The 27,595-nt window shown below is 35.9% G+C and overlaps 3 protein-coding genes across 5 annotated transcripts in view; 1 reads left to right on the top strand and 2 right to left on the bottom strand.

The window, feature by feature from the left end:
• The window catches only part of LOC121410876 (atrial natriuretic peptide receptor 1-like), a 31,534-nt gene extending 21,851 nt beyond the window's left edge, over positions 1–9,683 (top strand). For all 3 annotated transcript variants that reach the window (XM_041603228.1, XM_041603227.1, XM_041603226.1), the window contains exons 15-22: positions 904–1,075; positions 1,662–1,814; positions 3,415–3,538; positions 4,002–4,070; positions 4,590–4,764; positions 5,259–5,357; positions 6,300–6,391; positions 7,203–9,683. In XM_041603228.1, the coding sequence (XP_041459162.1) occupies positions 904–1,075; positions 1,662–1,814; positions 3,415–3,538; positions 4,002–4,070; positions 4,590–4,764; positions 5,259–5,357; positions 6,300–6,391; positions 7,203–7,268 (950 nt within the window). In that variant the 3' untranslated portion in view covers positions 7,269–9,683. The remainder of the gene's footprint in view (positions 1–903; positions 1,076–1,661; positions 1,815–3,414; positions 3,539–4,001; positions 4,071–4,589; positions 4,765–5,258; positions 5,358–6,299; positions 6,392–7,202) is intronic.
• Positions 9,684–9,742: 59 nt separating this feature from the next.
• LOC121412012 (DC-STAMP domain-containing protein 2-like) lies at positions 9,743–19,524 on the bottom strand. Its single transcript, XM_041604925.1, has 14 exons — positions 19,453–19,524; positions 18,870–19,116; positions 18,407–18,577; positions 17,842–17,943; positions 17,197–17,385; positions 16,224–16,286; positions 15,743–15,956; positions 15,243–15,400; positions 14,128–14,292; positions 13,133–13,324; positions 11,961–12,198; positions 11,128–11,255; positions 10,766–10,865; positions 9,743–10,558 (listed from the first exon to the last, which is right to left on the bottom strand). Exons 1-14 carry the CDS (start codon positions 19,486–19,488, stop codon positions 10,297–10,299), a joined length of 2,265 nt encoding a protein of 754 aa, XP_041460859.1. The 5' UTR covers positions 19,489–19,524; the 3' UTR covers positions 9,743–10,296.
• A 956-nt stretch (positions 19,525–20,480) lies between these two features.
• Positions 20,481–26,959, bottom strand: LOC121412011 (eukaryotic translation initiation factor 4 gamma-like; the record flags this gene model as incomplete). The annotated part of the gene is made up of 2 exons (XM_041604924.1): positions 20,481–21,111; positions 26,904–26,959. Coding segments are annotated over 2 exons (687 nt in total), but the record flags the coding sequence as incomplete, so codon positions are not given.
• Positions 26,960–27,595: the final 636 nt, after the last annotated feature.

The following is a 27,595-nucleotide window of genomic DNA, read 5'->3' as shown; positions in this document are numbered from 1 at the left end:
ACTTATGAGACCCAGCCATTTGTACCCATCCACACAAACACCCCCTCCCTTACCCTCACCTCACCCCCCACACACCCTCACACATCTTAGCTTCATTCTTACGAAAAGGGTAAGGTATCTCATGAGGCCTGAATATCATGCGAGCGCGAAGCGCGCGCTTAAATTTGTTGTTATTTGGTATTCAGTTATTTGGACCTGAAAATTAATTATTCTGAGCAGTTTTGAAATAATTGTGTGAAAACGAAGTGCGAGCTCATACTATTAATATGCTGATCTGCGAAATGGCATGTTAGTGAATGTTTTAGTAACTATTGAATAGAACATATTTTTTCACAAATCAAGAAACGGGAGTGCGAAGCGTGAGCTGAAAATTTTGATTTTTTTTCGCCTGCCATTTTGAATCCTTGAACATGATCATGGTTATGTAACTAAACAATTGAAGCAAACGCAGAAGGCGTCAGACCAACATCCCTGCGCTCAAGTAACAAATAATTTTCCCAACAGACAATAGCTCAGACTTTGCATCTTTAATTGCACCGACACATTCTCAGGTTATCTCAAAACCTCGTCATCCCTGTCGCCTTCTTTCTCTATTTTCTCCTACAGTTAATTTTCATTTGATTTCCTTTTTTTAATTTTCTCTTTCCTTCTATTTCGTTGTTCCCTTTTTTCCCTTCCTTCTTTTTTTGACCTCTCTCCACTTTTCTTCATTTCCCGACGATAGCGCAGATTTACCGACGACATTCAGAGTAGTGGGGCAATTAGTAGCCCTGCACGAAACGTCCGGCCTGAAGAAAATTGAAGGCCTCCCCCCCCTTGAACGTGGGCAATATATGTCGAGTTATCAATTGTCTTCGGCAACGTTTTCCAGTTAATGATATTAAGGATATCTCAATTACACAGAGATCTTGGATTGCTTAAAGTCAACGACCACTCAACCACCGTTTCGTGCCTTGATTCCCGATGAGTCATGGAGCCCTGAAATCAAGGATCTAATGAAGAGATGTTGGGAAGAGACCCCAAACGATCGACCTACTGCTGGTACTCTTCACTCTACACTCAAGAAAGTTAACAAGTAATTTACACCTATACATGAATGATAACAATCTAGGAGGCATATACATTTAAGACCCATTTTCAAATTTATTGAAATAGTTATCATGAATATACTCTGATATTTAAATGGATTTTCTTGCGTTCTTCGTCAGACATCCATATAACTCATCACAATTTGATAACATTTTTTTTATCAAGGAATGAAACGTCCTCCCTCCTTCTATCCAGTTGTAGCTTAAAAAGATAACTAAAATAAGGATAACCATTTTGTAAATTATTTAAACATCTAAATTACACCCGAAGACGACCGATATATTTCGTTTATAGTTTTAAGAATAAGATATTTATTACACTTCGCAGTTTTTATCCACTTTAACAGATTTTTTTCTGAATAAAATTACAAGGCTTGAATCCAAACATCGTTCCCATATTGTGTTGTAGTTATACATTATCTATTTGATATTGTGTACAAATGATATTGATGCGGTACTTGGTTTAAACCAAGTAAGTAATGGATGCAAAAGTTAAGATTGCTTTATTATCAATCACTTTGGCGGTTTCAGTGTTTTCAGCCCTTTATGGTATTACTTAATTTTGCAAAATAGGGGGATGTCTAGCGGTGGTAACATTTTGGACAATCTATTGAATCGTATGGAACAATATGCCACAAACCTGGAAGCCTTGGTCGAAGAGAGGACAGCTGCTTTCCTAGAGGAGAAGAAACGATCAGAGACACTGCTTTATGAAGTACTACCTAGGTAAATACTTTCTTAGAGAATGATCAGAGACACAAAGAGTAATGCAGGTTCACTGGCGGATCGGGGGGGGGGGCACATCCTGCTCGCACGTGCCCCCCCCCCTTAAGAGCCATATTTAAAAAAAATGAAAGCGAGGACTTTTTCTTTTTTTCATATTTTGTTGGCGGACGAAATTTCCTGAGATGTTAGGTGAAAACTTTTTATTGCTTGTCAAATAAAATTGCTCCCACCCTTTGAAAATTCTGGATCTACCCCTTGCACGGGTTTATATAATCATCGGCCTGAAGAAAAGGTTAGAGACACTGTTTAAGAAGAATTATTTGGGAGCATAATTTATATTACAAGAAGAATTTTAAGACACATTTCTTCTAGAATTTCATTGGGTATGTCGGTACACTCTAAATTTCAAGGAAAAACTTGGAGTTGCTCCATTGGATTAAAAATTAACAAAATTTCTGCTGGATTCGGATTTATTTCAACTTCTTATGTTGGTGAAACATTTGTACTGCTTGAAGAAATTTTTACCAAAGTGAGTATACTAGAAATTGTGGAAACGGTCGGCTATTATCGAGATACAAAAAATAATGTTTACCCTTCTTGCATTTCCGTATCTCTGTCGTAAATAAAATCTGGTTCTCTCATTCGTTGAAACGTGTATTACTTTTTGGAAGGTCTGTCCATATTCCTCCATTATTTTCTGAGATTTGTAATCTTGTGAATAATGAGGATCTATCTGTAAAAAATCTAAAAACGTGCATTAAAGATGACGGCATTATCTGCATCAGTATGTCTTGTGATTTAGTTCGAATTGTTTAAAAAAAATGTGATATTATTAATCGGGGGACTTGGGGTCAACCTCGATTAGCATTCTGCTAGTATGTTAGCCCCAATTCAGGGGCGGCGATCCTGAGAGGCTGGGGGGCACATTGCCCCCCCCCCCCCATTTTTTGAAGCACTGAAAAAGTGCCCTTTTAGGCAAGAAAAATGCCCCACTTACGAAAGTGTACTGTGCCCCTTTCACCTGAGAAAGACCCATTTTACGAGTTAACGAGCACCCCTTTGCAACAAGAAAACAATATTCTCATTTGTATATGTTAAAACTTGTAAGGATCATCCTACTTCACAAGTCATGAGAGTGGGGTAGATAAGTTGAGGTGTACAGATGGGCGGGGGGGGGGGGGTCTTGCCCCCTACCCAATTTTTTCACGGCCAAGAAAAGGAAAGAGAGAAGAGTGAAATATGATATTATTTTCTGAATATTAGTTGTCAAAATATATCACAAAATTGGATTTCGTTATAATGTCAAATGTTTGCTCTCTCGCAGCTTCTTATAAATTTACGTGATACGACATGTCAAGCCCCCTCAAAATGTTTACCCCATTACGCCACTGTAGAGAAATCTTTTTTTTTTCTTCTTTGTTTTAAGATAGTGCCCTATTCAATAGAAAAGGTGCCATTTTTTCCTGTGCACCCGCCCCAATTTCAAGTTCGCTCCGCCGCCCCTGCCCTAATTTACATTTTTTTTAATATGAGATACTGTTTCATGTAAATGTACTTGAGAGTTGGATCTGATAATATATTCAATTCAATTGTTCAACAGATCTGTAGCAGAGCAGCTGAAGCTTGGCAAGTCTGTTGATCCCGAGTCTTATGAGAGCGTCACCATTTTCTTCAGTGATATTGTGGGCTTTACCGCCATCTCCTCCGAGAGTACACCCCTTCAGGTACAGAGCGTAAAGCTTATAATTATTCCAATATACCAGTATGGTTTGTTTTACTTTGATTAGGAGGGTAATCTCGCTAACATGTCCGGCAGAATAGAGAGAATATTAACGATTCATGATTTTATAACTACTTACTTTACTACGGTACCACTTAGCCCATTTTTAGATTATAAAATATTATTGTCTCGAATCGTCTCCGAAAATAGAGATTACTGACAGCATGATGCGTAAAAAATGACAAAGCACTCTTAAATGTTCTTTCTATATAAACTAACTCATTTAGTTACTTACCCATCAATATATATATTTTTAATTCATTGATCTATTCATTCATATTCATATCCCCAAATCATTCATCTACATGATATCACAAATTATAACATTTTTGTCACCCTTAACATGCGACACCCCTTGCTTATAAAGTCATCAGCATATGTCATTTTCTATCGTTTTATTTTTTTAGGTGGTTGCTCTTTTGAATGATCTGTATACATGTTTTGACGGGATCATAGCCAACTCCGACGTTTACAAGGTATGGATATAGTAAGGCGTTGCATAAGTAGTGATAATAATTATGATTGCAAAAATAATATTTGTAAAAATAAAAATATCAAGGTAAGTGTCATTTAATTTTAACAGAATCAGGATATTTTTTCATGACTAAATTGATTGGAATGAAATATTTTAAAAAATTGTTTGGATAACGATCGTTGAAATCTTACTTTTAATCCACACAAGTATGTGATCTAAGCCTCCATTGATACTACTTAATATAACCTTTCCAGCTATGCTGTTCCCCCTTCCCTTTGCCGACTGATCTGCTAAAGTAAAGAGATACATTGGGCAAGACATATTCACGTGATTGGTAAATCTTGCAATGCCTAGCTGTTGTAGTTATGTAAGTGACTCGCTGTAAAGTAATGTAATCTTTTCGCGATCATTATATATTTAAAAGAACTATGTTATTTATGAAATAATAAGCGAGCTTACGACCATTTGCAGAGAAGTCCACTTATAATGTGAACTCTGATTCATTGTAATTTTGGTACAGGTTGAAACTATTGGCGATGCTTACATGGTGGTATCTGGATTGCCTATCAGGAATGGTATTACGCATGCTCGAGAGATTGCTGTGATGTCTCTATCTCTCTTGGAAGCTGTCAAGTCTTTTAAGATTCGACATCGACCTGGTGAACAGCTCAAGTTAAGAGCAGGAATACATTCCGGTAAGAAAAAAAAGTCGGTCCCTCCCCAAAATTGAATAAAAAATGAACTAATCATAGCATTCTCATCTATGATGCTGAATCTTCACATTATTTTGAGGAAATAACATAACATGTTTATTTGGTGTGAATCAGGTAATTGAAAGACGATTCCTCGTCATGGACTAAAGATATAAAATATATCATATGATAAATTATGATGATATGATTTTGGCATTAATCATGTTAATGAGACTCTATTTTCTGAGTTAAGAGGATACTAATCCCCTTCATAATGTTAGCTGAAACCTATATTTGATCTTACTATTTTCATAAAACTACTGAAGCTAGGATAATTATGTTCTTCGAAGTCGTTCTCAATTTTGTTCTACAGATTCGCTCACAAGTTGGTCCTTCGTTCTGGTGCATGACTTAAAAGAAAAGGGGTATTAATCAAACATGCTCGAGAACAAATGCTTTTCAATTTCTAAGAAAAGTATGTTTAAGTTTGGTTTCAGGTCCATGTGTTGCTGGTGTGATTGGTTTGAAGATGCCTCGTTATTGTCTCTTTGGTGACACGGTTAACACCGCATCTCGAATGGAATCAAATGGTGAAGGTAAGGCATCGAGATAGCACGATATTTGAAAGACCCAGTTGTGGAAAGACTGATATACAAGTACCCAATCTTATCAAACCAGTGATTATAAATCATTAATAATTGGGTCAATTAATATAAAGTATGGAGAGTCAGCTACACATGAATTTACCATACATGTCATATATGACATGACATTGTATGATGAATTTATGTCTAGCTGACTCCGTACATAATATTAATGGCAAGTATTCTGAAGTCAGGTTTAACTTAAACTCAGGTTTAAAGTTGTGGTGTAAGTATGGACAGCCATTTGTTACATAATCACTAACAGTAGAGATATCATACTTTCAGCTCATTCGGCTCTCAAATCATTCATAATTGTGTAGGAAGTATAAATAGATGATTGTCTTCACCATCAATGAATCAGGAAAAAGCACAGTAAACATAAGAAACATACAACTTAATAAAATTTTGATACTTTTGGCTTCCCATACTTAAACCACAACTTTAAACCTGAGTTTAAGTTAAACCCGACTTCAGAATACGGGCCATAGGCTCAATTATTAGGGAAGGCGTAAACACTGTTCCCTTGTCAACAAAAAATAGCATATTCATTTGTTAACTCGAGTACGCACGAGCGTAATCTCAAAAGTGCCGTAAGGAATATAGGACATTTTAGGGGAAACATGGTGTCCCTTGATTTCAATGAATTGTATCTCTTCACAAAATTGAGTCCAAGAATTATCAATGAATAATCAGGATCGTTTGATGGATGATGCTAAAAATAGCACGACTGAGTTTGTTTTATACCAAGGCCTACACAGTTCTTTTAATCAGCGTAATAAGTATATTTGATTATTATAGATCTGTTTATCTTTTATCTTTATAAATTTTCCTATGATTTTTTTCTTATACATAAAATTTAAAAAATCCACTCCTACGATGTTAATTTCTCATCAGCCATGAAGATCCATACGAGTTCGAATTGCAAGAAAATCTTGGATAAATTTGATGCTTTTGAAGTTGAGCTGAGAGGGCAAGTAGAGATGAAGGTAAGTCCAGATTTGATGGTTTTTTGCCATTATACATATCCATCAAAGTTGGATACATTTGATTGTAACAAATTATATAATGGTGGTCCCCAAGTCTGCGCACCTATAACGATTTAAGTTAAGATTTTTTTCACAAAATCTTTCAGTTGATAATGTTCTTATATTATGAATAAGCGCGCCAAATATCTCATTAAAAAATTGAAAGAAATATATGATTTTTTAGGAAAAAACCCTCGAACAGTCATTTTTAGATTAAACAAAAAATGGTGCCCCGTGTCTGCGCACCCTTTCACTTTGCATGCGATTATGGGATTTTGGTGTGAAAGGATGCATTTTTTTAGGCCGTCACATGAAATCCCCCAAATTTATTAATTTTCCACCATTTTGAGTCGGATTTTCAAGGAATATCTGTCTATATATTGCATGTGTAAAGTTTGTGTTCGTCTCGAATCTTCTTTTACTAGAATCGCGCAGAAACGCTATGCGCAGACAAGGGGGACGGCGCAGACAGGGGGAACTTGCCACATATGATTTTATGGATAAAATTACATGCATCTTCTCACAGCAAATAACATTCAGCAGCTATGTCTAGCCAGATTCCTAACCAGTAATGCAATATCACGAGAAGTGCACTGTATAAAATAAAGGCCCACTTGAATAATATCAAATTATTCACTACTGAATAAAGTAGAAATGCACAAGTATTTTTTAAGACTTCCTATTTATAACACAGGTCAACGAGAAACAATTCATAGTGTTAGTCAGTTCGGACCCCCTTTAATACTTCAATATCTTTCAATTTATCTTACAGGGCAAGGGCTCGCAGACGACGTACTGGTTGCTTTCACATAATTCAAAAGAGAAATCAAAATTCTAACATTCAGAATATCTACTCAATTTGCAAGAAAAAATGTTGTTTGAACCTTTGAAGGTTCAACAATATTGTGTCACGACGAAACTCGTGTTTCATGTTGATGATCTCTATTCAAGCACTGTAGAACCTACCTTCTATCTCATGATGATGTGAGTTCCAGTTTCAGAACTATATTCGCATTCTGATATACTATCACTAACCAATGTAATTCATATTAATTGTGTACCCTGGTGAAGTAGATACAGACTCGTATATATATTGTGTTATATTGGATCCTGAAAAAATATATGTATATTTTGGAGCATACGCGTTGGTTTATTTATGACAAGTGGATTTATTTTTAAACTATCGACTGGTAATTGTTATGAGATGATGGTGACAAGTAAGAACCCTGCATCATTATGCAATAAAACAAAATTTCACAGTAATTTGGAAACATCCTAAATCATCCTCGATTGCCGTCTCGGGCACATGGTTTCAAAAATACTTCTAAGTCATTTTCTCTCAGATGTGCAAAACTTGTCTACGTTGTTCCGGGTAAGACTTTTCAATACATATTTCACAGTTATGTTTCAAAGTATTTCTTGAAACATTCCAAATTATTTATTTATTAGCGATAGCTGCATGGTGAACATGTCACAAAAATTGATATTGAACAAGTGCAAATACTTTCTTGGTGCAATTATATAAACGATTAATAATTAAAAGTGCAATTCGAATATATGAATTTCAAAGAATACTGTAAATAGTAATATTCATAGTTGTGTACATGAAAACGTATATTAAGATATATAATGTGATATGTTTATGAAGTATATCTTATAGGTTAAAAGTTAACATGTGATTTGTATTGTAATAAACATGCTTACATTGATTAATAAGCTTAAAGAAATGCCAATGAAAAGACCTTCGCGTTATTATCGGTGCTTAATGTGATCTAAAATCCACGCTAGGATAACACAATAAGATCAATGACATTGTATGGTAAAATTAGCATTGTATTTATGCATATACAATATTCCACAAATCATACACAAGTAAGTCTGGTTATCCAAAATTATCACATAAAACGTAGACCCCAAGTTACATATCGTAAGTCTTAGACTAAAAGTTACCTCGAGTACTATGGCCAAATAATACTTCACAATTTTACAATACATTTAAAGCAAGAAATGATTTGTAATTGCATAAAAACACACACGGATTGAGTTGCTTCTATGTCTATTCCTGTATATATTTTAAATCGTTTTACCATTCACAGTAATATTTATCCTAAATCATCGCGAACAAGGTATAACAATTGTGTAATAAAATAAATGCTTTAGAAATCTTTGATTTTAATATCTAGTCATTGTCTAAAGGAACATGTTACTAGCAAACAGGATAAACAATAGATCTAACCTCGTTAATAAACTTGAGAGCAAATGAATTACCCTAAAAAAATTGTTATGTAACAATAAGTATTGATATGTATGTTATTAATAAATTAAACAGTGATGAAATAATGTGTTTAATGTAATGCAGATTTTTTTTCTAATAATCTTTAATTGTGATGACATATCAAATTCATGTACGGTATTTTGTGCCCATTCGTGCTTCACTTTAGTATTAAAGACATTTTCGCATGGTGTATTATTATTCAAAAGTTTTGTTTGAATTAATTATATATGTTTCTTACAGATATTTATATCACATAACCTCTGTGTGCAAACCAGGGCTCCGTAACTCAAAGGTTGGCGATTAATCGCTAAGTGAACTGACCTATCATGACCTTCGTTGCATGCGCAATTTGCTCAGTTGACTGACTAGTAACCAATCAGAATTGTTCTTTCATATTAGCGATTAATCGCAAATCTGTGTTACGGAGCCCAGATCTACATCCTTCCACTTTATTGAATTATAGACACTTTCGAATTTAATCATGATTTCACAGTGATGGACAGAAATTCATATCTAAATATCTGATAAAATTCCGTTAGCGTTACGGTGCTTCCCAGTCTTTATTAACTTTCATTGCTTACCATACATTCCCATGATGGTGCATTGTAACGGGCATTATTCATGTGTTTAGGCCGACTGGTATATATACCATTTATTTCTAACGACCAAGAAATCATTTTCAACTTTTAAAATTATGATTATTTTGATCAAATACTGCATCATGTATCTACCATCACAACTGAGGCTACTTCTAGCTATTAGCGCGGATTCTGATAGCTTTTTGTTTGAATATCATTCCTCAGTACCTGTAACACTCTAGGGCTGCGAGTCGGCGGGTCGGTATCATAGGATCCATGATCAAATTACCCCTATTCAAACAGGCTATCTTAATTAATTTTTTTTTCAGATGTTACATCATTCGTCACCTACAGATTAGTTACATTCTACAGTGAAAAGATTCCAAAACATACAATTTTCATAATTGGAAAAAAAGAAATTCAAATTATTATTTGGTACTTAAGGTTCCCGAGCAATTACCCTTGCAAAAAGAATAAGGACGGTGAAACCACCCCGTAGATGTATCGACTCAAATAATTGATTTGTTTAGCTTTTACTAGGGGTATGACTCAGAAAATAACATTCATGAGGTCACCAATACTGGTCCTTTCAGTCTCCCAAGAATTCTATACTTTTGGAGGTCTCAAGTGAGTTGTAAAGATAGAATACTGTCCGTCAATTATCGTACACTGCTATATCAATATAAGTACACCCTCATTATAATCTAGTCAGATTTCACAAACCCGCTCACCCGGGGAGCGTTTCATGAGAGGACTTGTCAGAAATTTTTTCCGACAAGTACAGTTTCATCGGACAGTTACTATGGTAACAGTGCTTCTTAGCCAATCATAGTCAAGGAAAGTTGTCAGACTTGACAACTTGTTGGACAAAATGTTGATGAAACGCTCCCCAGATCACTAATAAGACAAGTACCGCAAACTAACCTGTCCTCTGCATTTGATTTTGGACGGTTCAATTCTAAGCTTACTGTCCAAGTCCAACTAGTCCTAACTCATATCTTTTCCAAGTTTTCTCACACATATTCATGTTCGTAGTATTCCACGTTTAAGTCTTCGTATACACCGTCGTCATCAATATCTTCATATTCGTCATTGTCGTCCCCATCAGCGATGAATTCGTCATCATCAATGTGTATCGTGTAGTCTCCGTAATCAGGTACACCAAAACCATCGTCATGTTCGTAATGATCTCCAAGAAGGTATTGGTTATCTTCTTGGTAATCAGTATTAGAGACATGCTTTCTCCTATATGCGTAGTCATCATCACTTGAATCTCTGTAAAAAAAAATAAAATGATAGAAAATAGCAAATCGTGAACATATAATGCGAATTATATGCTCATATTGATACATAACTCAAGCCAAGGTCTACCTCTATGCCAACAGTGGTCAGAATGGGATTTAAGAAGAATACTGGACAAAATACGGGATACGATAAGAAAATTACATTTTTGACATGGCTTGCATCTATGGAATCACTTACTTTTCTTCGCTGAAGTCTGAATATTCAATATACTCCACTGGTCCCATGCATAACGTGCACATGTTGTTGATCTCAGCAATGCATTCTAAACAGTAGATAGCTGAAATTTGAATTGGAAATTTAATGTAAATTACTCATATTACAAGTGATTTTCAAATCTTCAGTTTCATTGCGAAAGAAAATTGAGGATACATAGCATAAAACTCAATCATGTCAATGTTAATGATTGAAAATAAATCAAAATCCTTCCTTTTTACTTTCTTCCGACCGGGCACCATAACGGAGAGTGACAAATATAGATAAAAGACTTTCCAAAAGACGCAAGTAATGGTGCGCATATGAAATGTCAATCCTATACCTACCGTTGCAATCTGGAGTGCCACAGTCCCTGAAGTTTGTTTGATCATCTGGTTTTCCGGGAAGTCCACACTCAATACAAAACTTTCGATCATACCCACAGAGGCCGAGAAACAATCGACAAATACGGTAACTGTCCAAATATATGATAAATAAAAACAGTTGGTTAATATTGCTAGATTAATATTGCAGGCTCTCGATTTTTTTTTTTTTTTTGGTGTGTATTATGCATATTTGCATTGGCACAAAGTAGTTGCACAAAGAATATGCCCCATTCTGCTGTATGGTTTGGGAGCCGTTGCATAAAACTTTTGCCCCAAAAGACTCTGGCAAATAAACAAAAACTCTGGCAAACAAAATCACGCCATTGAAAATTACACATTAAAAAATTATGCAACGCGTCCGTGGAGTAAACATCTTGGCGTCGCCTACTCACGACTTACAATGTCAAGAAGGTATTTGACATTTTGTTAACTTAAATAAAATTTATAATAGGTAGTCTATAGGTGATATCTTATCAAGGGGCTTGAAGCTCCTTGGTATTAGTTGATGACAATATGACGTTAAAAGTCGTGGCACTTTTATCAGCGGAATTTGCCGCCCATGGCCATCTGCAAGAACTTAACCTAGTCCGAGGCGGATATCTCTGTCCACAGACCCGTAAGAGTTAATATGGCTGCCTTGAGAGGTATGTGCAATTTTTTATTCCTACCAGCAGCCCCTCTTTCTTTCAATTTAGGAGTATGGAAAATGAATACAACAAATTGTGCCCCCCCCCAAAAAAAAAAAAAATTAAAAATATAAAATGCATGTTTAATGAAATTTGAGGAGAGTATACCTGGATGCCAACTTGCTCCTGAATCCAATATTTTCCTGTGTCTTGTCTGGCCCCTGTCTCTGAAACTTCATTTTAAGAGCTTCCACCAAACCACCACGTTTCCTCATGATATGGTTGTACAGCCATACTACTCGCAGTTTCTCCCTCTCAGGGTAGTAGTATGCAGCGGCAACCCGGCGAAGTCTTCGGCCGTAAGATTCGGTCAGTACCAGCAGAAGGCACACAAGAAATATGCCCCCTGTAATAGTACAATAATAGATGTTTGTGGTTAGTCCTAAAGAATGGAACAAATTACTGAAAGTACATCAAAAGATCGATCTAACGACTGGAACACGTTCCATCACTTCTATGTATTTGTTTCGAATTATTTACTATTTATTATTACTAGGCGTACGGACAATATGTCTCATGCTGGTGTAGACACCTTTGTTCACCATTGAGGCTGAGTCACATTTCATTTTGAATTGAATTGAATTGAATTTATTACCAAATATCACGGTCGGGTACAATAACAAGGAATAGTACATCACATATAAACAAAACATTTGGTAATTGGAGCTAACATAATAGCAAGATGCTAATCGAGGTTAGCCCCAAATAATGTCATTATCATAGTTTAAACAATCAAATTGATAAATCTCAATATTGTACATCAAATTAAACACTAATTCTACTTATTACTGTTGCAGAAAGTTTCGATCATTTTCAGTGAACATATTTACACTATTTACAAGAAAAAAAAAACATCTTAATTATTCACAAAATCTTTATATAGAATTATATGTTCAGGCAGGATTTTACCATACCAAATTAATTATAATCTTCTAGTAGCATTAATTTTAACGATTTGCTAAATGTCTTACGACTGGGGGTGTTTCTAATATTACTTGGCAGATGATTCCATAAGGTAGGACCAGAAAATGAAATTGATTGTTTTCCCAAATTGGTATAATTTTTGTCAAGATTAACATTTCGCTTTTCTCTATTTCTTGTATTGTAAGGATGGTCTATAAATGAAAAATAATCAGTAAAACGGTGACTTAGTGGAAACCTTGATATTTACGTGCCGTTGAGCAATAAAATATCACTGATGATGTTCCATATTGCATAAGGGTCTGGGGTCAAACAATTCCACTAATGCTGGAATCTGCCCTGAAAAATAAATGAATTACCTATTTGATAGTATGAGAATAGATCGGGAGGATTTGCCGCTGGTAGACACTTTGTTGTATCTATGGTGATATTAGCATGGGAGGCAGGATCAAGAGCCTTGACCAAGACTCTGTAGACATCCGAGAGTAATCCATCCCCTTGTACAATCAGATGCACAGTTCCTGGCACTGTCAATCGGATAAAATTATAATGTCACATGGTATGAAGCTATACACAAGCAAGCGTTTCAGTTGATTGCATACTACTGTTTGAACACTGAATCTCTATTAGCAGGGGCAGATCTCGCATTTCTCCTACGGAAGGGTTTGACCGAAAATTTTGAAAAGCTAGCAAGCAAAAAAAAAGGGGGGGGGGCTTCACTACAAAATTTTGGTACCGAGTAAAAAGACAAGAAAAAATATATAAAAATGAGGGTAATATGGGATTGGCTCTAAAATGTCGATCATTCCTATTTTTTTACTTGGCAGGCCAAAGGGTGGGGGGGTTAAACTCCCCCCCCCCCGGTAGATCCGCCACTGATCACGGACAACTTATTTCCTGTTTTATATCTTTTACCGATTTCATGACATTTGTTCCTATGGAAAATCCTCTGCACTTTAAGCTAAACATAAAACCTGATCTCCCTACCTAAAGAACCCCCAATCTTTAAATTATTATCATCTAAACAATATTCATCAAAAGTCTTGTCACCCATTTACCATCGATTCAAACGGATTCTATCATGTGAAAAACATGAATGTGGTTTCAGGGCTAGGACACATGCAGATAGCGCGTATGTTTTCGGATATTTGTTCGCCATTTTTCTCCGGTCACAAGGACATTTTTATTAACTCAAGTAGAAGAGAAATAGAAAGAGAAAAACAAATTTAAGAAAAGAAAAATAGATATTGAGAGGAGGATGAAAATAAGAAAAAAAAAGTCAATAAGAAAGTATGAGGAACGGAAGATAGCAAAAAGTAGGAGTTGAAGAAATTCAATGAAGAGGTTTATTTACATCCTTGCTTTACGCTCATCTCGACCTTTTCACGAATGACAGTTAGGAAAGAGAATGCAGATACATCTGCAGATACGAGCATTAGAGCATAACCTGCTTGGTAGAACCACATCACTAATCCTCTAAACATCTTCTTACGTTCACTCTTCGCCAGACGGAGCGAGACTACAAAAAAAAAGAAAAAAAAGACAGTCTTTATTTTTCTCAATTACTTGATTACCGTTAGTATGATCTTTCTAAGTTAAGAAAAGATTTTCTTTTGGTTCAAGTTGAGTAATAAGAATGAAAAGTGCTCAATCAATGTCACTGTCGTTGGAGACTTCTGCTTCTGTATTCTATTGTTTAATGTTATTTATATGATGAAGATTGATGCAACCAGTTTTTCAGGTTTGGTCTAGATAAGCCCATATAAACCAACATGCCTATTTACTGTTGCTGAAAGTGTAATGGTAACACTTCGTAATTCCGAAGGTTCTGTTATTCTGAAGGTTCGTAATTCCGAGACACGTAAATTGCCTATACCTCGATGTTCGTTAATCCGAAAACGTTAAAGGGTTCGTTAATCCGAACATTTGTGGCGTTATTCCGAAGGTTCGATAATCCGAAAACGAAATAAGGTTCGATGTTCCGAAGGTTCGTTAGTCCGAAAACGAAATAAGGTTCGTTATTCAGTACGTTTCCGGACTGACGAACCTCATTTCGTTTTCGCCGGATTAACGAACCGTCGGAATTACGAACCTCACTTTGTTTTCGGACTAACGAACCTTCGGAATCACGAACCTCATTTCGTTTTCGGACTTACGAACCTTCGGAAATACGAACCTTCGAAATATCCGAACCTTCGGAATAACGAAGCTTCGGAATTACGAATGTATGCGAGTGTAATCATTAAAATAATTATGGACTTCAATGAATTAACATTCAATCATCAGTGTCACTCACAGCTATAATATAATATTCATATCAAATTTTTAAACAGTTAAACATAATTTATATATCATGTTGTTGGTGTATTACGTAGGACTAATTACTTGAATCCATTACTTTCCAAGAACCTAAAATGGATCGGCACTCATAATACTATTTTCCCATTTTAAAAATGGGAGTGTTCTTACAAGGTCTAACATAATATCGCGTTTCTCGGTCGGTGAGTGGAAACAAAGTAAATTTTTTCCTTGCCCGACGTTTTTCTTCCAATCTCACAAACTGATCCGTGATGTATACGTTGTCGAATTTATCCTTTGTCAGGTAACTTGCTCTGTACTTCATTGCTCTGCAAACAGAGGAAATGAAAGATTTCCAGTATCACTATACTATTTCCCTCATCAACTTCGTGTCAATGTAAATTTTCAAGAAGAGAATAAATATGCTTAAATGACAGCTGTTTTTCTTTGAATAAAGAAGAGGGGATTGAGGCATATAATGTGATTTTCCAAAATGTTCAAAAAGAATTTCATGATAAATAAATTACCATTATTATTGTTATTGCCTCGACCCACCCCCCCCCCAATCTAAATATCCTATAGCACCGCTCATGTTAAAGAATTTTATGATTATTATTTATTATTATTATTTTAATTTGCTTAGAACGATTGCAAAATGTGATCACACTTACTTTAGAAAGAGGAATGCGACAGTAAAAGATAGAAAGTAGTTAACCCAATAAAGGACTGTTCTGATGGTTGAGGTCCTTCCTCCAATCTCCTCCATTATAGCTTCTTTGATATCATCAGCTGACTTCGAGAAGTTTCGGTTGAGAGAGAATTCGTGCGTGAACTCAAAATCGACGTAAAACTGTTCCTCTAACTTTTCCACGGCTACGTCGAAGGCTGGATTTAAACAAATAATTATGGTTGAACGTGTCTGCATCTTTTACCATCCTAATCCAAAAGAATATTGTATTTATTTTAATATTCCTTTTCTTTCCTAATTTTTCAATGGGTTTAATATGTTTACCACGTAATTTAACAATATCTTCTGATGGGCGAGAACTTGTGAAAAAAAAATCATGTGTAACAGTTCATAATGATCGTCATTGACTAATCATATAATGAGAACATTACACAAAAGAATTTGCTGATATTTCTAAAAGTTACCTGTTGTTGCCTTGGTAACAACTAAGTTGAGTAACATCGGGAAAAAACAGAGAAGCTGGCCCACTAAACGGAAAGAAGAAAAACAATATTATCCTCGCAATGCATCAAGAGGTGTTCATGGTAACAAAACAGAAACATAATATATTTCGCTATCCTTGGACAAATAAGTAGCTCTGTATGACAGTTCTTCTGATAAGGGCGCTTAAGGGCACCTCAAAACTTTACTCAAATCACAATCATGTACATCACGTAATACGAGTGCAAGGCGAGAAAAATATTTCAGGGTGGTATTTCATAAAATTATTCCTTTTCGGTTTTTTTTCTTGTTCTTCTTGACTATTTTTTGCATCCTATAATATTGAAGATTCAAACTTCTAAAAGTATGTCGACCACGACGTTTCTCACTACTTTACTATTGACATGAGTTTTTGTTTGCCAAATCAGACTCTCAATTGGTATTATTCCCATCAGAAAATTTCAAGACATGACCTAAAGACCACCTTACGACTGGTCCACGATCTCATTTTGGAATAAAACATAGTAGAATTTGATGCTAAAATTGATAGAATTTTCTAACTGTGTAATGTTCTAAATCATCGTACGAATAACTAAGTTCCAATCTGTGATTATGCTATCATCCTTGTTTAGAATAAAAGTGAATTTAATATCTAGTCGTAATGCATCATAGCAATCGTACGATTGGCTACGATTTAAAAATTAATTTGGGCCTAGACTCTAAAATAAAGGTTTGCAGCCATCAAAAATTGTTATATTAGTATTCTTTAATATAATTTGAACCTCAAATAAAAAGCATATTTTTTATTTACATTTTTTAAAGAATGAACGAAATGCGATTTGTTCCACTTTCGGCACAGCCCCCCCCCCCCACTTTCAAAACCGTTACGCGACCCCTGTACAGGATCTAGCAATACGAATAAATGAAATGAACATTCGCGGTTTCTTGAATACTTACTGGCAGCAACCTCACAAAGTTTACTTGTCAGATCAACGATGTTGCAGACAAATGTTAGCCCCTTTTTCCTGCATTTCCTTTCTCCTTCCTCGAACTTATCGTAGCATATATCCCTTGGTCTGCCCATTCTCTCATTACATCTATCCACCATGCCATCTAACCAATCAAAGAAAGCTTGGATCGCATCACCTGTAGACAAACGATAATTGATTCTACAATAACAGTAATACAGATACACAATAATATTGATTTAAAAGAAGAAAGAAATCCACACGAGTTTCGTTGAATAACATAAGAAAGAAAGTGGCTATAACATGTAGTGTAGCGCAACCCTGACAACAATGTCAGCTCCCTGATATCTACTTGTAGATTAAGAATATTTATTTCAAGATTATGTAACACCAAATAATAATAAGAACAACAAATTACATTTCACAAAAATTACGTGTTTGACGTGTACGTAATGTCTCTTTTCGAAAACTTATACCGTAGTATGTAATGAGAGTCGAAGGGCATGTCCTCGGCCATGAGTCCCATTTGCCTCAAAGTTGGTCACAATATTATATGGTGTCCTTCTATCAGTAGCCCCCCCCCCCTCTATATAAAAAAATCCCAGATTCACCAATATATTTGATTTAAACTAACCGATAGCTTTAACAGCGTCAACAAGCGCCATGAATGCATCATGGGCCTTTTTAACCAGCGTCTTCACTGTCTCTATCATGTCCTTTACACCATCAACGATACCTGTTAGATTCAGAGATAGACACAAATTAATACAGAGTGTATCGCCGTAAGTTGTGTGTTTGTAATGTTGTCTGAGGGTGACAGAAAAGAAAGAAAGAGAGGGAGAAATATATATTTTCAGTCTGATGGACAGGGTTTACAGAGATAAAGAGTGAGAAATGGAGAGGGATCATCATGATCCCCATTAAACATGACAAACAGCTTTTAATATGCATGTGAGCCCCATCTTTCAAAGAGCGCCGATTGCTCCGATCAATCACAACTATTGACAACCATGGCCAACAACGTCAACATCTATTATGCATGTTTGCTCAAAATATTTCATTCATTAATTGTTTTCTTGAAAATCCACTGTGCTTCTCTTTGTTATGACCATGATGACGAGTCCCCAAACACAACCACCATCACTTGAGTAGTTTACCACACAGTAGCCTATAAAGGTCTACCTTTCCATATTGCTTACCGGATAGAGGGGATGTGACAATCTGAAAGATGGTGGATGATTGGTTCATGGCTAGGGCTCTTCCACAAGCTTGGGCCCTGCTGGCTGCATCTAGGTTGTAGGTAAGGTTTGCCAGAGGTCCACCGAGAAGAAGGATGTAGCCATACGCCATCAGAATCACGCGTCCTTTGCCTTTAGCAAATTTTGTAGAAAAATACACAATGATCGTTTACGATGGTTTGAGACATCTCCAAGGGTCTAAGCAATTCAAAATTCCCCCCCCCCCCCGAAAACCCCTATTTGATACGGGAAAATGCATTTTCGACAAGGTGTGATAAATGTGCAATTAGAATAAGCCAGGTATGTGCCTTTCTTATTTCAAGTTTTGGTAAAGGATTTTCGTCATCAATAAACATTATCCTTTCGGAAATTTCATATGCTCTTGGAGACTTTAAAAGATATTGATGCTGACAGTCATACGCACCTGTAAAGAATTGCGGCAGCATGAGCATAACTATACACCGCACCCTCGAAGAAAAGGCCAATCCAAAACAAAATATGAATCCAAGAATAGAAGTGGTTGTGAGCGCCCTTTTCCAGTCATAACCAATGATGAAGATAAAGATGAAGTAGAAGATGAAAGCAAGTATGCACCCAGAGAGAAATCCGCCAATGTTCTTGCCCAGAGTATTAGGATATGAGCCGGGAACACAGCACCACTTCCAGCAACACTTCAACAAAGATAAATTATGGAATGAAGATATAGTTATAGAACAAGTAAATCTATAATATTCCAATGGAAGGGGGCAATAAATGGCTGTCCAAATACGGTTTCCGGGGGGGAGTATTCATAATATAACCTGTTGGCTGGTTTTACATTGCAATAAATGTGACTCATGTTTGATGCACAATCAACTTTCATGACTTTGAATTTAAGGAAAATAACTCAAATTCATATTTTGGATTTTTGGGGTCGCACTTATTTACAATAAACTTTTGTCAGGTTGAGCTTTCTATATTGCTATAACAGTCTATATAAGCATCAAGCCAAGGAACAACTATCTTACCTTAGCTTCAGCAGGCGTCCGATCTCGAAAGACCATTTTGAGGCATTTGCAGAGACACCAGCAGAAACAAGTTAATATCTTCCAGATGATGAAGAAGACAATCTTGAGAATACCCTTTATGAGCCCTGGTCCCTCCTCTTTAAACCGACCTGTATCTGGTATGTCCTGTTCGAAGATCTTTACGGATTTCCTTCGTCTTTGATTCTTGCTACTCGTGCCTTTTCTTTTCTTCCCTTGACCATCCGGGTCTTCCCCATCGCTATAATCAGTCCAATCACTCGAGCTATCTCCCTGTAAAGATACAAGAATCATAGCTGGTGTTGTTGCCGTTGATGTATTATTCATAATTATTATCATAACACTCATTAACTTTTTTTTACTTATCATTATCATCATTATCATCATTGTCAGAGTTAACCAATTATCATTATCGCCATTATTATTATTATTATTATTATTATTATTATTATTATTATTATTATTATTATTATTATTATTATTATTATTATTATTATTATTGTTATTATAATTATCATTATTATTATCATCATTATTATTATTAGTAGTAGTAGTAGTAGTAGTATTAGTATTAGTATTATTATTCATATTATTATTATTGATACACCACACCCCAAAACATTACTCTGTCGATCTAAATACCCAAACGTTGTAGGCCTAAAAATGTCGGGACAGAGGAACAAACATTCTGAAGATATTTACACACAATAATGTTTCACAAACGGAATCGAGAATTTGATTTGACGATGTCACCAGGCACAAACACGTCGCATTTTTTCATAATATTTGAAATGTTTGATGAAACCTTTATCAGGGTGCAAACGCATCCGGACATAAGGTCTATATTACCCACTTCCCTCCCCCTCACCCTCTTTCTTTCTCTTTCTCTCTCTCACATTCTTCCCGCTTCGAATTTATGTCTAAAAAATAGGCCAAATTCATTGAAAAGAAAAATGAAATAGATAGTCGACGTTTTTGGAAAGACATAGATCTACCATATCATTTACCAGTTATTGTCTGCGATTACCGTGATTACTGACCTGATCGTCTTGATGTTGTCCACCGAGTCTTGTCTCCAACTGAAATCGAATAAAATCTTCAGCAGCATTCTGTATTTCATCCAAGGCATCGTCCTTCAAATCCTCTATCATATCTTCCACTTGTTCCTTAGCCTTCTCTTTTATTTTCTTCTTCACTTTTTTCTTGACGCTTTTCTTGGTCTTATCCTTCACTTTTTTCTTTGCCTTTTTCTTGACTTTCTTCTTCGCTTTGTCCTTGACCTTCTTTTTTGCCTTGTCTTTGGCCTTCTTTTTTGCTTTGTCCTTTACTTTCTTTTTGGCTTTGTCTTTGACTTTCTTTTTTGCTTTGTCCTTGACCTTCTTCTTCGCTTTCTGTTTCACTTTTTTCTTTGCCTTTTTCTTCACTTGCTTTTTGACTTGCTTTTTTGCGTGCTTTTTTGCGTGCTTCTTTGCCTGTTTCTTTGCCTGTTTTTTTACTTGTTTCTTGGCTTGCTTCTTCACCGCTTTCTTTCCGGCTTTCTTGGCTTGAGTCTTTGCCACTTTTTTCCCAGTTTTCTTTGCTGCCTTCTTGCCAGTTTTCTTGGCCGCGGTTCCTGCCACTTTCATCATCTTGATGGTTTTACTCGTTTGAAAATTTAACTAACTAGATAATATAAGATAATGATAAAAGGATATTTGGAATCCATGATGACAAGCATCTGTCACAAAAATTGGGTGAAGATACTCCAAAATTATCTAACAAGCTATACAATCCGCTGAGCTGAGATCGAGCAATCATAATTATTGTGCTATGTCAGTGTTATTAAAATCAAGCGCAAAAAAATGCGCATGACATTATTATAATGCGCGTCAACGTCACTGCTATGCTAGACTCGACGGCAGCTAGTCTCGGCGCGAGGGCGTTAAACGGCTGTGCAGCGCGCTAATTATATTCGATTTATCTATCGCTATAGGTCTATAGCTATATAGCTTGATCCCCCCAGTCTCGTCAATTCTCGTCAATACTATCTCAGAAAGCTCGAAATTAGAATCTGCAACTCACCAACGTTTTATGTGAGTTCTATATTAAATCCTAGAAAGCAAGCAGTCAGCCGGGAGAAAACGGGAAGGAAAAGGGAGTGAAAATAGGAAAGAAAAATATGAGAAAGGAGAAAACATTCAGGAGAGGGTACATTACAGAATGAAAGAGGTTGGAAGAAACAGTAAATGGCGTTAGAATGGATGAGCAAAACAGCCAATGGAAATACTAAAATTGAAAATGAATAAAAGGGAAAAGAAAAAAGAATAACTTAAAACACGGCCGGGCAGACAGTAATATAACAAAAGAAGAAAAGGAAGAGGAAATGAAAAGCACGGCTGGGTCGTCTAAAACATCATGTAGAAAGATAAAGAAAGAAAAAAAAAAGGGGAGATAGAATGGAAGTATAAAAGCGTTATTGCCAATGAAATATTCAATAGATCATTCTTCTTGGTGCCTGAAAAGTACTATACTGACAAAGATGGTGAAAAAAGGGAGTTTTCGCTTTTACTACGACGCGTCGATTCCTTTTAAAATACAATTAAAGTCCCGTATTCACAAAGGTGGACTAAAGTTATACCGGGGTTAAATTTAGTCGGGCCGTTAACTAACACCCGGGTATAAAGTTAGTCCACCTTTGTGAATTCGGGCCAAAATTGCAATGGAGAGATGAGAGGCTTTTATCGAAAGTTGGATTGGGACAACAGATCATCCGTAGATATGCCGCGGAAGAACAATTGCAAATAAAATTATATGTCGTTGTCCAGAGTCAAGAGATTCCTATGATGTCGGTCCACCAACTTTCGAAAAGAATTGGCCTCTCAGCTCTCCATTGTGATTTAACTTGCATTTTCAAAGGAATTGGTGTTGTAGAGAGTTACCCCGTAGCAAATGCGAAAAGTTCGGGTTAAGTCTCAAAGACCGAGCAAGAACACGAATCTTATCTCAGACTTCCCAACTTTAATTGCACCTCATCATCCTACCCTTTTCAAGAATCCTTATACCCCCATGACAAACATGACATTGTCAGCATAACTATTTAAAAAAAAAGCTCCCACTTTGCACTCGCATTAATTGCTTATATTCAGCGCGTCCCACCCCCCGGCCCCCCCCCCAAAAAAAATGTCCCTCTGACATAGGGCTGAATTTATTCCAAAGTATAGTAATCTCAATTCAGAACAGATATACAACTCTCTATATCTGTACTCATTTCATGCACTAACTTCCATTCAAATGTCATTGGTCTCGCTTCAACGGTTCTGAACGTCATGTTCAGCCCATTCAAAGTTTGCAGCGATGCTTTATTATCTGCATTGTCCCCATAGCATATTTACCCCCATTTTAACATCCAGAAAACATGGATATTTTCCTTATCTATCCAATTAAGCATGTTCAGAAGGACAAGGAATATCCAATGTTAATTGCTAGTTTCATGATTGATAGGGAAATCAGTGCGCCAACTTGAAAGAAAACGTGTAGTGCTGAGGAGTACACTAAAGCTGAAGAGTGATCAGGGCAAATCATTCACTTCTTTCTTTTAAACCTTTTACGCTGAATTAATTTGACCTTAGTAACTTGATAATAAAAATAGTCATGAAAAGTAAAATATTGAAATGATATAGGTATACAAACATGACCTGTTTTATTTTCAATATAAAATGCGCATTTCGCGTTATCAAAGGACTGCACTGTTAATATTGGGTAATATTTTAAGGACGTTCCACAGTTAAAGTGAGAGTCATCATAGTCAGCCACTAGCGTACCTACGGAGGGGCAGAGGGGGCAGTCCGCCCCCCTGACCCCTGAGGAGCCACAACCCATGAAAATGACATATCTCTGCCCCCCTGACGAGCTTGAAAACCTATTTTGCCCCCCCCCCCCTGACGAGCTTGAATACCTTTTTGGGGGGGCTTGTCAAAAAAATTTTCTGGTACGATTGAAGACCTTTTTGCTTTTTGATAAAAGACCCTTTTTTTGCTTGTCAAATTTTTCGACCGGTTTTGCCCCCCCCCCCTGTTGAAAAATCCTACGCCACTGTAGTCAGCCAAGCGCGTGCTGAGTAAAATCCGGATTTTCTTTCTTTCTCTCTCTCTCTCTCTCTTTCTTTCTTTCTTACTTACTTCCTCTCTGTATTTCTTTTTTTTCTATCTCTCTCTCTCTCTCTCTCTCTCTCTCTCTTTCTTTCTTCCATTTTGCCAACTGGTACATGAATTTGCCAACTGCAATGAATGTTTGGGGGTGTCACACTCCCCGATACCCCCCCCCCCCAGCTGCGGCCCTGACTTAAAGGGGTGGTAAAGGCTGAAAGTATTTATAGCTTAATAAATAGAGTAGAATTCACTGAGCAAAATGCCGAAAATTTCGTCAAAATCGGACAACAAATAGCAAAGTTATTGAATCTAAAAGTTAAGTAATATTTTGTAAAAAACAGTCGTCATGAATATTCATTAGGTGGGCTGATGATGTCACACCTCCACTTGTTCTTTTGTATTTTATTATATGAAATTAGGTTTATTAAATTTTTCCTCCAAGAACTAGATAAATTGGATTGACAACTGATTTAGTGCATTAGATAATTGCTGCAACTTATTTCATTATAACGGAGACATGTTATTCACACAAGTATGAAATAATGAAAAAAGGTACGATTTTATGTAATAAATTAACATAAGAAAACGGAAAGTGGAGATGTGACATCATCAGCTCGCCTAATGAATATTCATGATGACTGTTTTCACAAAATATTGCTAAACTTTAAACTTCAATAACTTTATTATTTGTTATCAGATTTTTCTGAAATGTTCAGCGTTTTGCTCAGTGAATTCTTCTCTGTGTATTAAGATATAAATATTTTCAGCCTGGACCAACCCCTTTAAGACTTCGGTTCAGTGCTCCCGAACTTTCTGTACACGAAAGAAAATTAGGCTGGCTATAGGTGTTCACAGAACCACTAATATTAGATCGTTGAAAAAATATAGCGAAGAATCTTTCAATCTTAAATTGTCTGCCGTTGATTGGTCAGATTTAACCCAATGCATGACGTAAATAAGGCTTGGTCAATTTTTCAAAATACTTTTATTTCAACGTTGAATATGATAGCGCCTCAAAAACGGATTAGAATTAAACAGAGATCAGAAAACTGGATGACTAAAGATATTATTTCTCTTATTCGAGAAAGAAATGTGGCGTATAGAAAAATGAAGAAAAATCTAAGCGATCAGGATTATGACACGCTTTCCAAAAGATACAAGAAATTAAGAAATATGGTTCAAAGAGAGGTGAAAAAGGCCAAATTAGAGTACCTTCAAAATAAAATAGAAGAAAATAAAAATGATTCTAAAAGACTTTGGCAGAATCTAAAAAGTTTGGGATTAAAAAAGAAAAATGGAAAGGACCAAGAATTAGTCGTTTCAATTGATGGAAAATTATGTCATGATAAGATAACTATTTCCAATGAATTCAATTCCTATTTTACAAATGTCGCAGCTACGTTGGTAGATAAACTTCCATCTTGCAAAGACATTTTTAGTGCAGACAGTGAAAAGATTCGTGAATTTTATGAAAAAAAATATAAGCCAAGATAAATTTGAATTATTACCTGTTAGTGATCAATTCATTTTTAATGAGTTGCGTAAATTAAATGTATCAAAAAGCACTGGTTTAGATTTGATACCTGCTAAATTTCTAAAAGAAGGAGCAAAGAGTTTGTACAAACCATTAAATTTCTTGATAAATCTATCTATCTTTACTAGCACTTTCCCAGAGGATATGAAAATTGCAAAAGTAACTCCTATTCATAAGAAGAAAGATAAAACTGCTGTTGAAAACTATAGACCTATCAGTGTTTTAAGCATAGTATCCAAAATTTTTGAAAAGGCGGTATGTGTTCAGATCGAAAAATATTTTAAAGAAACTGATATGATTTACGAATATCAGTCAGGTTTTCGACATGACTATTCGACCGAGACATGCCTTATTCACTTGACTGATTATCTGAGAACAAATATTTCTAAGGGACAATTCGTTGGGATGGTACTTCTAGATCTTCAAAAAGCATTTGATACAGTTAATCACGGCATCTTATTAAAAAAATTACAAATATTGGGTTTTAACCAGGCTACTGTAGCATGGTTCAAATCCTACTTGTCGAATCGACATCAAGTAGTGGCTATTCGCGATATTCGTTCCAAAATTATGCCTATAACGTGTGGAGTTCCACAGGAAAGTATTTTAGGCCCAATCCTATTTTCAACTTATATCAATGACATGTCTATTTGTATAAAAGCTGGCTGTAAATTATTATTGTATGCAGATGATAGCGTACTACTTTGTTCAAATTCCAACCCAAAATTTGTTGAGGAAAAACTTAGCGAACAGCTGTCTACATGTGTCGATTGGATGACTGATAATAGATTATCTTTACACTTAGGCAAAACCGAAAGCATTCTGTTTTGTTCTAAAAGTAATCATAAAACTTCATTTGAATTTGAAGTATCATACAATAATAAGATAATTCAGAGGAAAGAATCTGTAAAGTATTTAGGCATTGAGTTGACTAGCTCCCTTTCATTTTCATCTTTAGTAGAATCAATCGTAAAAAAGGCGAATGCCCGTTTGAAATTTTTGTACAGGTATCAAAGTTGTATGGATCAAAAAGCAAGGCGTATTCTCTGTTTTGCACTTATTCAGAGTTTATTTGACTATGCTAACCCTGCTTGGTATAGTGGCATAAGCGAACTCGATAAAAAGAAGTTGAAAATTATACAGAATAAAATTGTTAGATTCATTAACTGTTCTGGTCCCAGAACCCATGTTGGCTATACCGAACTCACTGGAGCAGGTTTTCTTGAAGTCAACAAAAGATCAAAGCAGCTTATTTTGCACCACGTGCATAAAATCTATCACAATAGATCGAACCATTACATTGGATCAAACTTTAATCTCGTTACCGAAATACATAACTATAATACAAGAATCAGCCATTTCAACTTTTGCTTACCAGAAAGGATAGGGAGTATTGGTAACTCCTTTTATTACAATGCTATAAAACATTGGAATTCCCTTCCCAATTATATAAAGGAAATAGGAAACTTTTTGCATTTTAAGAGGAAATTGAAAGAATATCTTTCACTTGAGAGTCAAAAAGAAGATGCAAATGATATGTTATACGGTTGATTAAGCCTGAATACTGACCTAGGTCTTTTCTCTTCTCTACCAGGTATTATTATGTATTTTACATAGTGTGATTGAAGCTTCGATATGTTCTTTCTTCTATTTCTATTTCTTTTATCTCTTCCTATTCTCCTCTTCGTGTTGTTATTGTCGTCAACGTTTTTGCTGTTGTTCTTCTCCTTATTTATTTTCCTTCGTTATCAGTTTCTTCCGTCTCCTTCTACTCCTCGTCCCCATTATTCTTCTGTTGCTCCTCTTCCTTCTCCTTCTTTTCTTCTTCTTCTTCGTTATATTCTTGTATATATCTAATTTGTCTATATATATTATTTATTGGTAATACTAAATTCTGATTTTTTTCCTTCATTTTTAATATGTAAATAGTATAATTGAACCATTTTATTATCTTAATTCAGGACCCCACTGGAAATAAGCTTTCGAGCTTTCGTGGGTCATCCTGTGCAAGCCTGTTGTTTTAATGCTACTGTATATATGTTATGGTGACTTGCCAAATAAAATCAATCAATCAATCAAAAACGTAAGATCGTATCTCTGTGCATGCGCAGGCTCAACCACGTACACCATGGACCTACGATCCACTTGTTTTCCATACTAACTTCACGGGCACAGCGTTGATCGAATAGTCTGTGTTTCAGAAGTTCATGGTATTTAAGAAAATGAAATGAAATCAGTGAATTCCTTAAAGGAGCAGTCACTTTATAAATTCATTGAGAGATACACACACAGGCTTTTTCTCATTTGTGATTAATCTATTTGGAATTTAAATTATGAGAAAACATAAAACAATATTCTGGCACTTGCTGAGGGGCTGAGTCACTGCGATCCAAATAAAGGGGAATTTCATGACGTCATTGCATTGGGAGCGTCGCTCCAGCTCCGGCGATCGCTCCGTACCCGT

Source organism: Lytechinus variegatus, chromosome 3 (assembly GCF_018143015.1).
Source record: "Lytechinus variegatus isolate NC3 chromosome 3, Lvar_3.0, whole genome shotgun sequence".
NCBI classification, from domain to species: Eukaryota; Metazoa; Echinodermata; class Echinoidea; order Temnopleuroida; family Toxopneustidae; genus Lytechinus; species Lytechinus variegatus.
The sequence above is the reverse complement of the archived record's forward strand: the minus strand, read 5'-3'. Positions and strand labels throughout refer to the sequence as shown.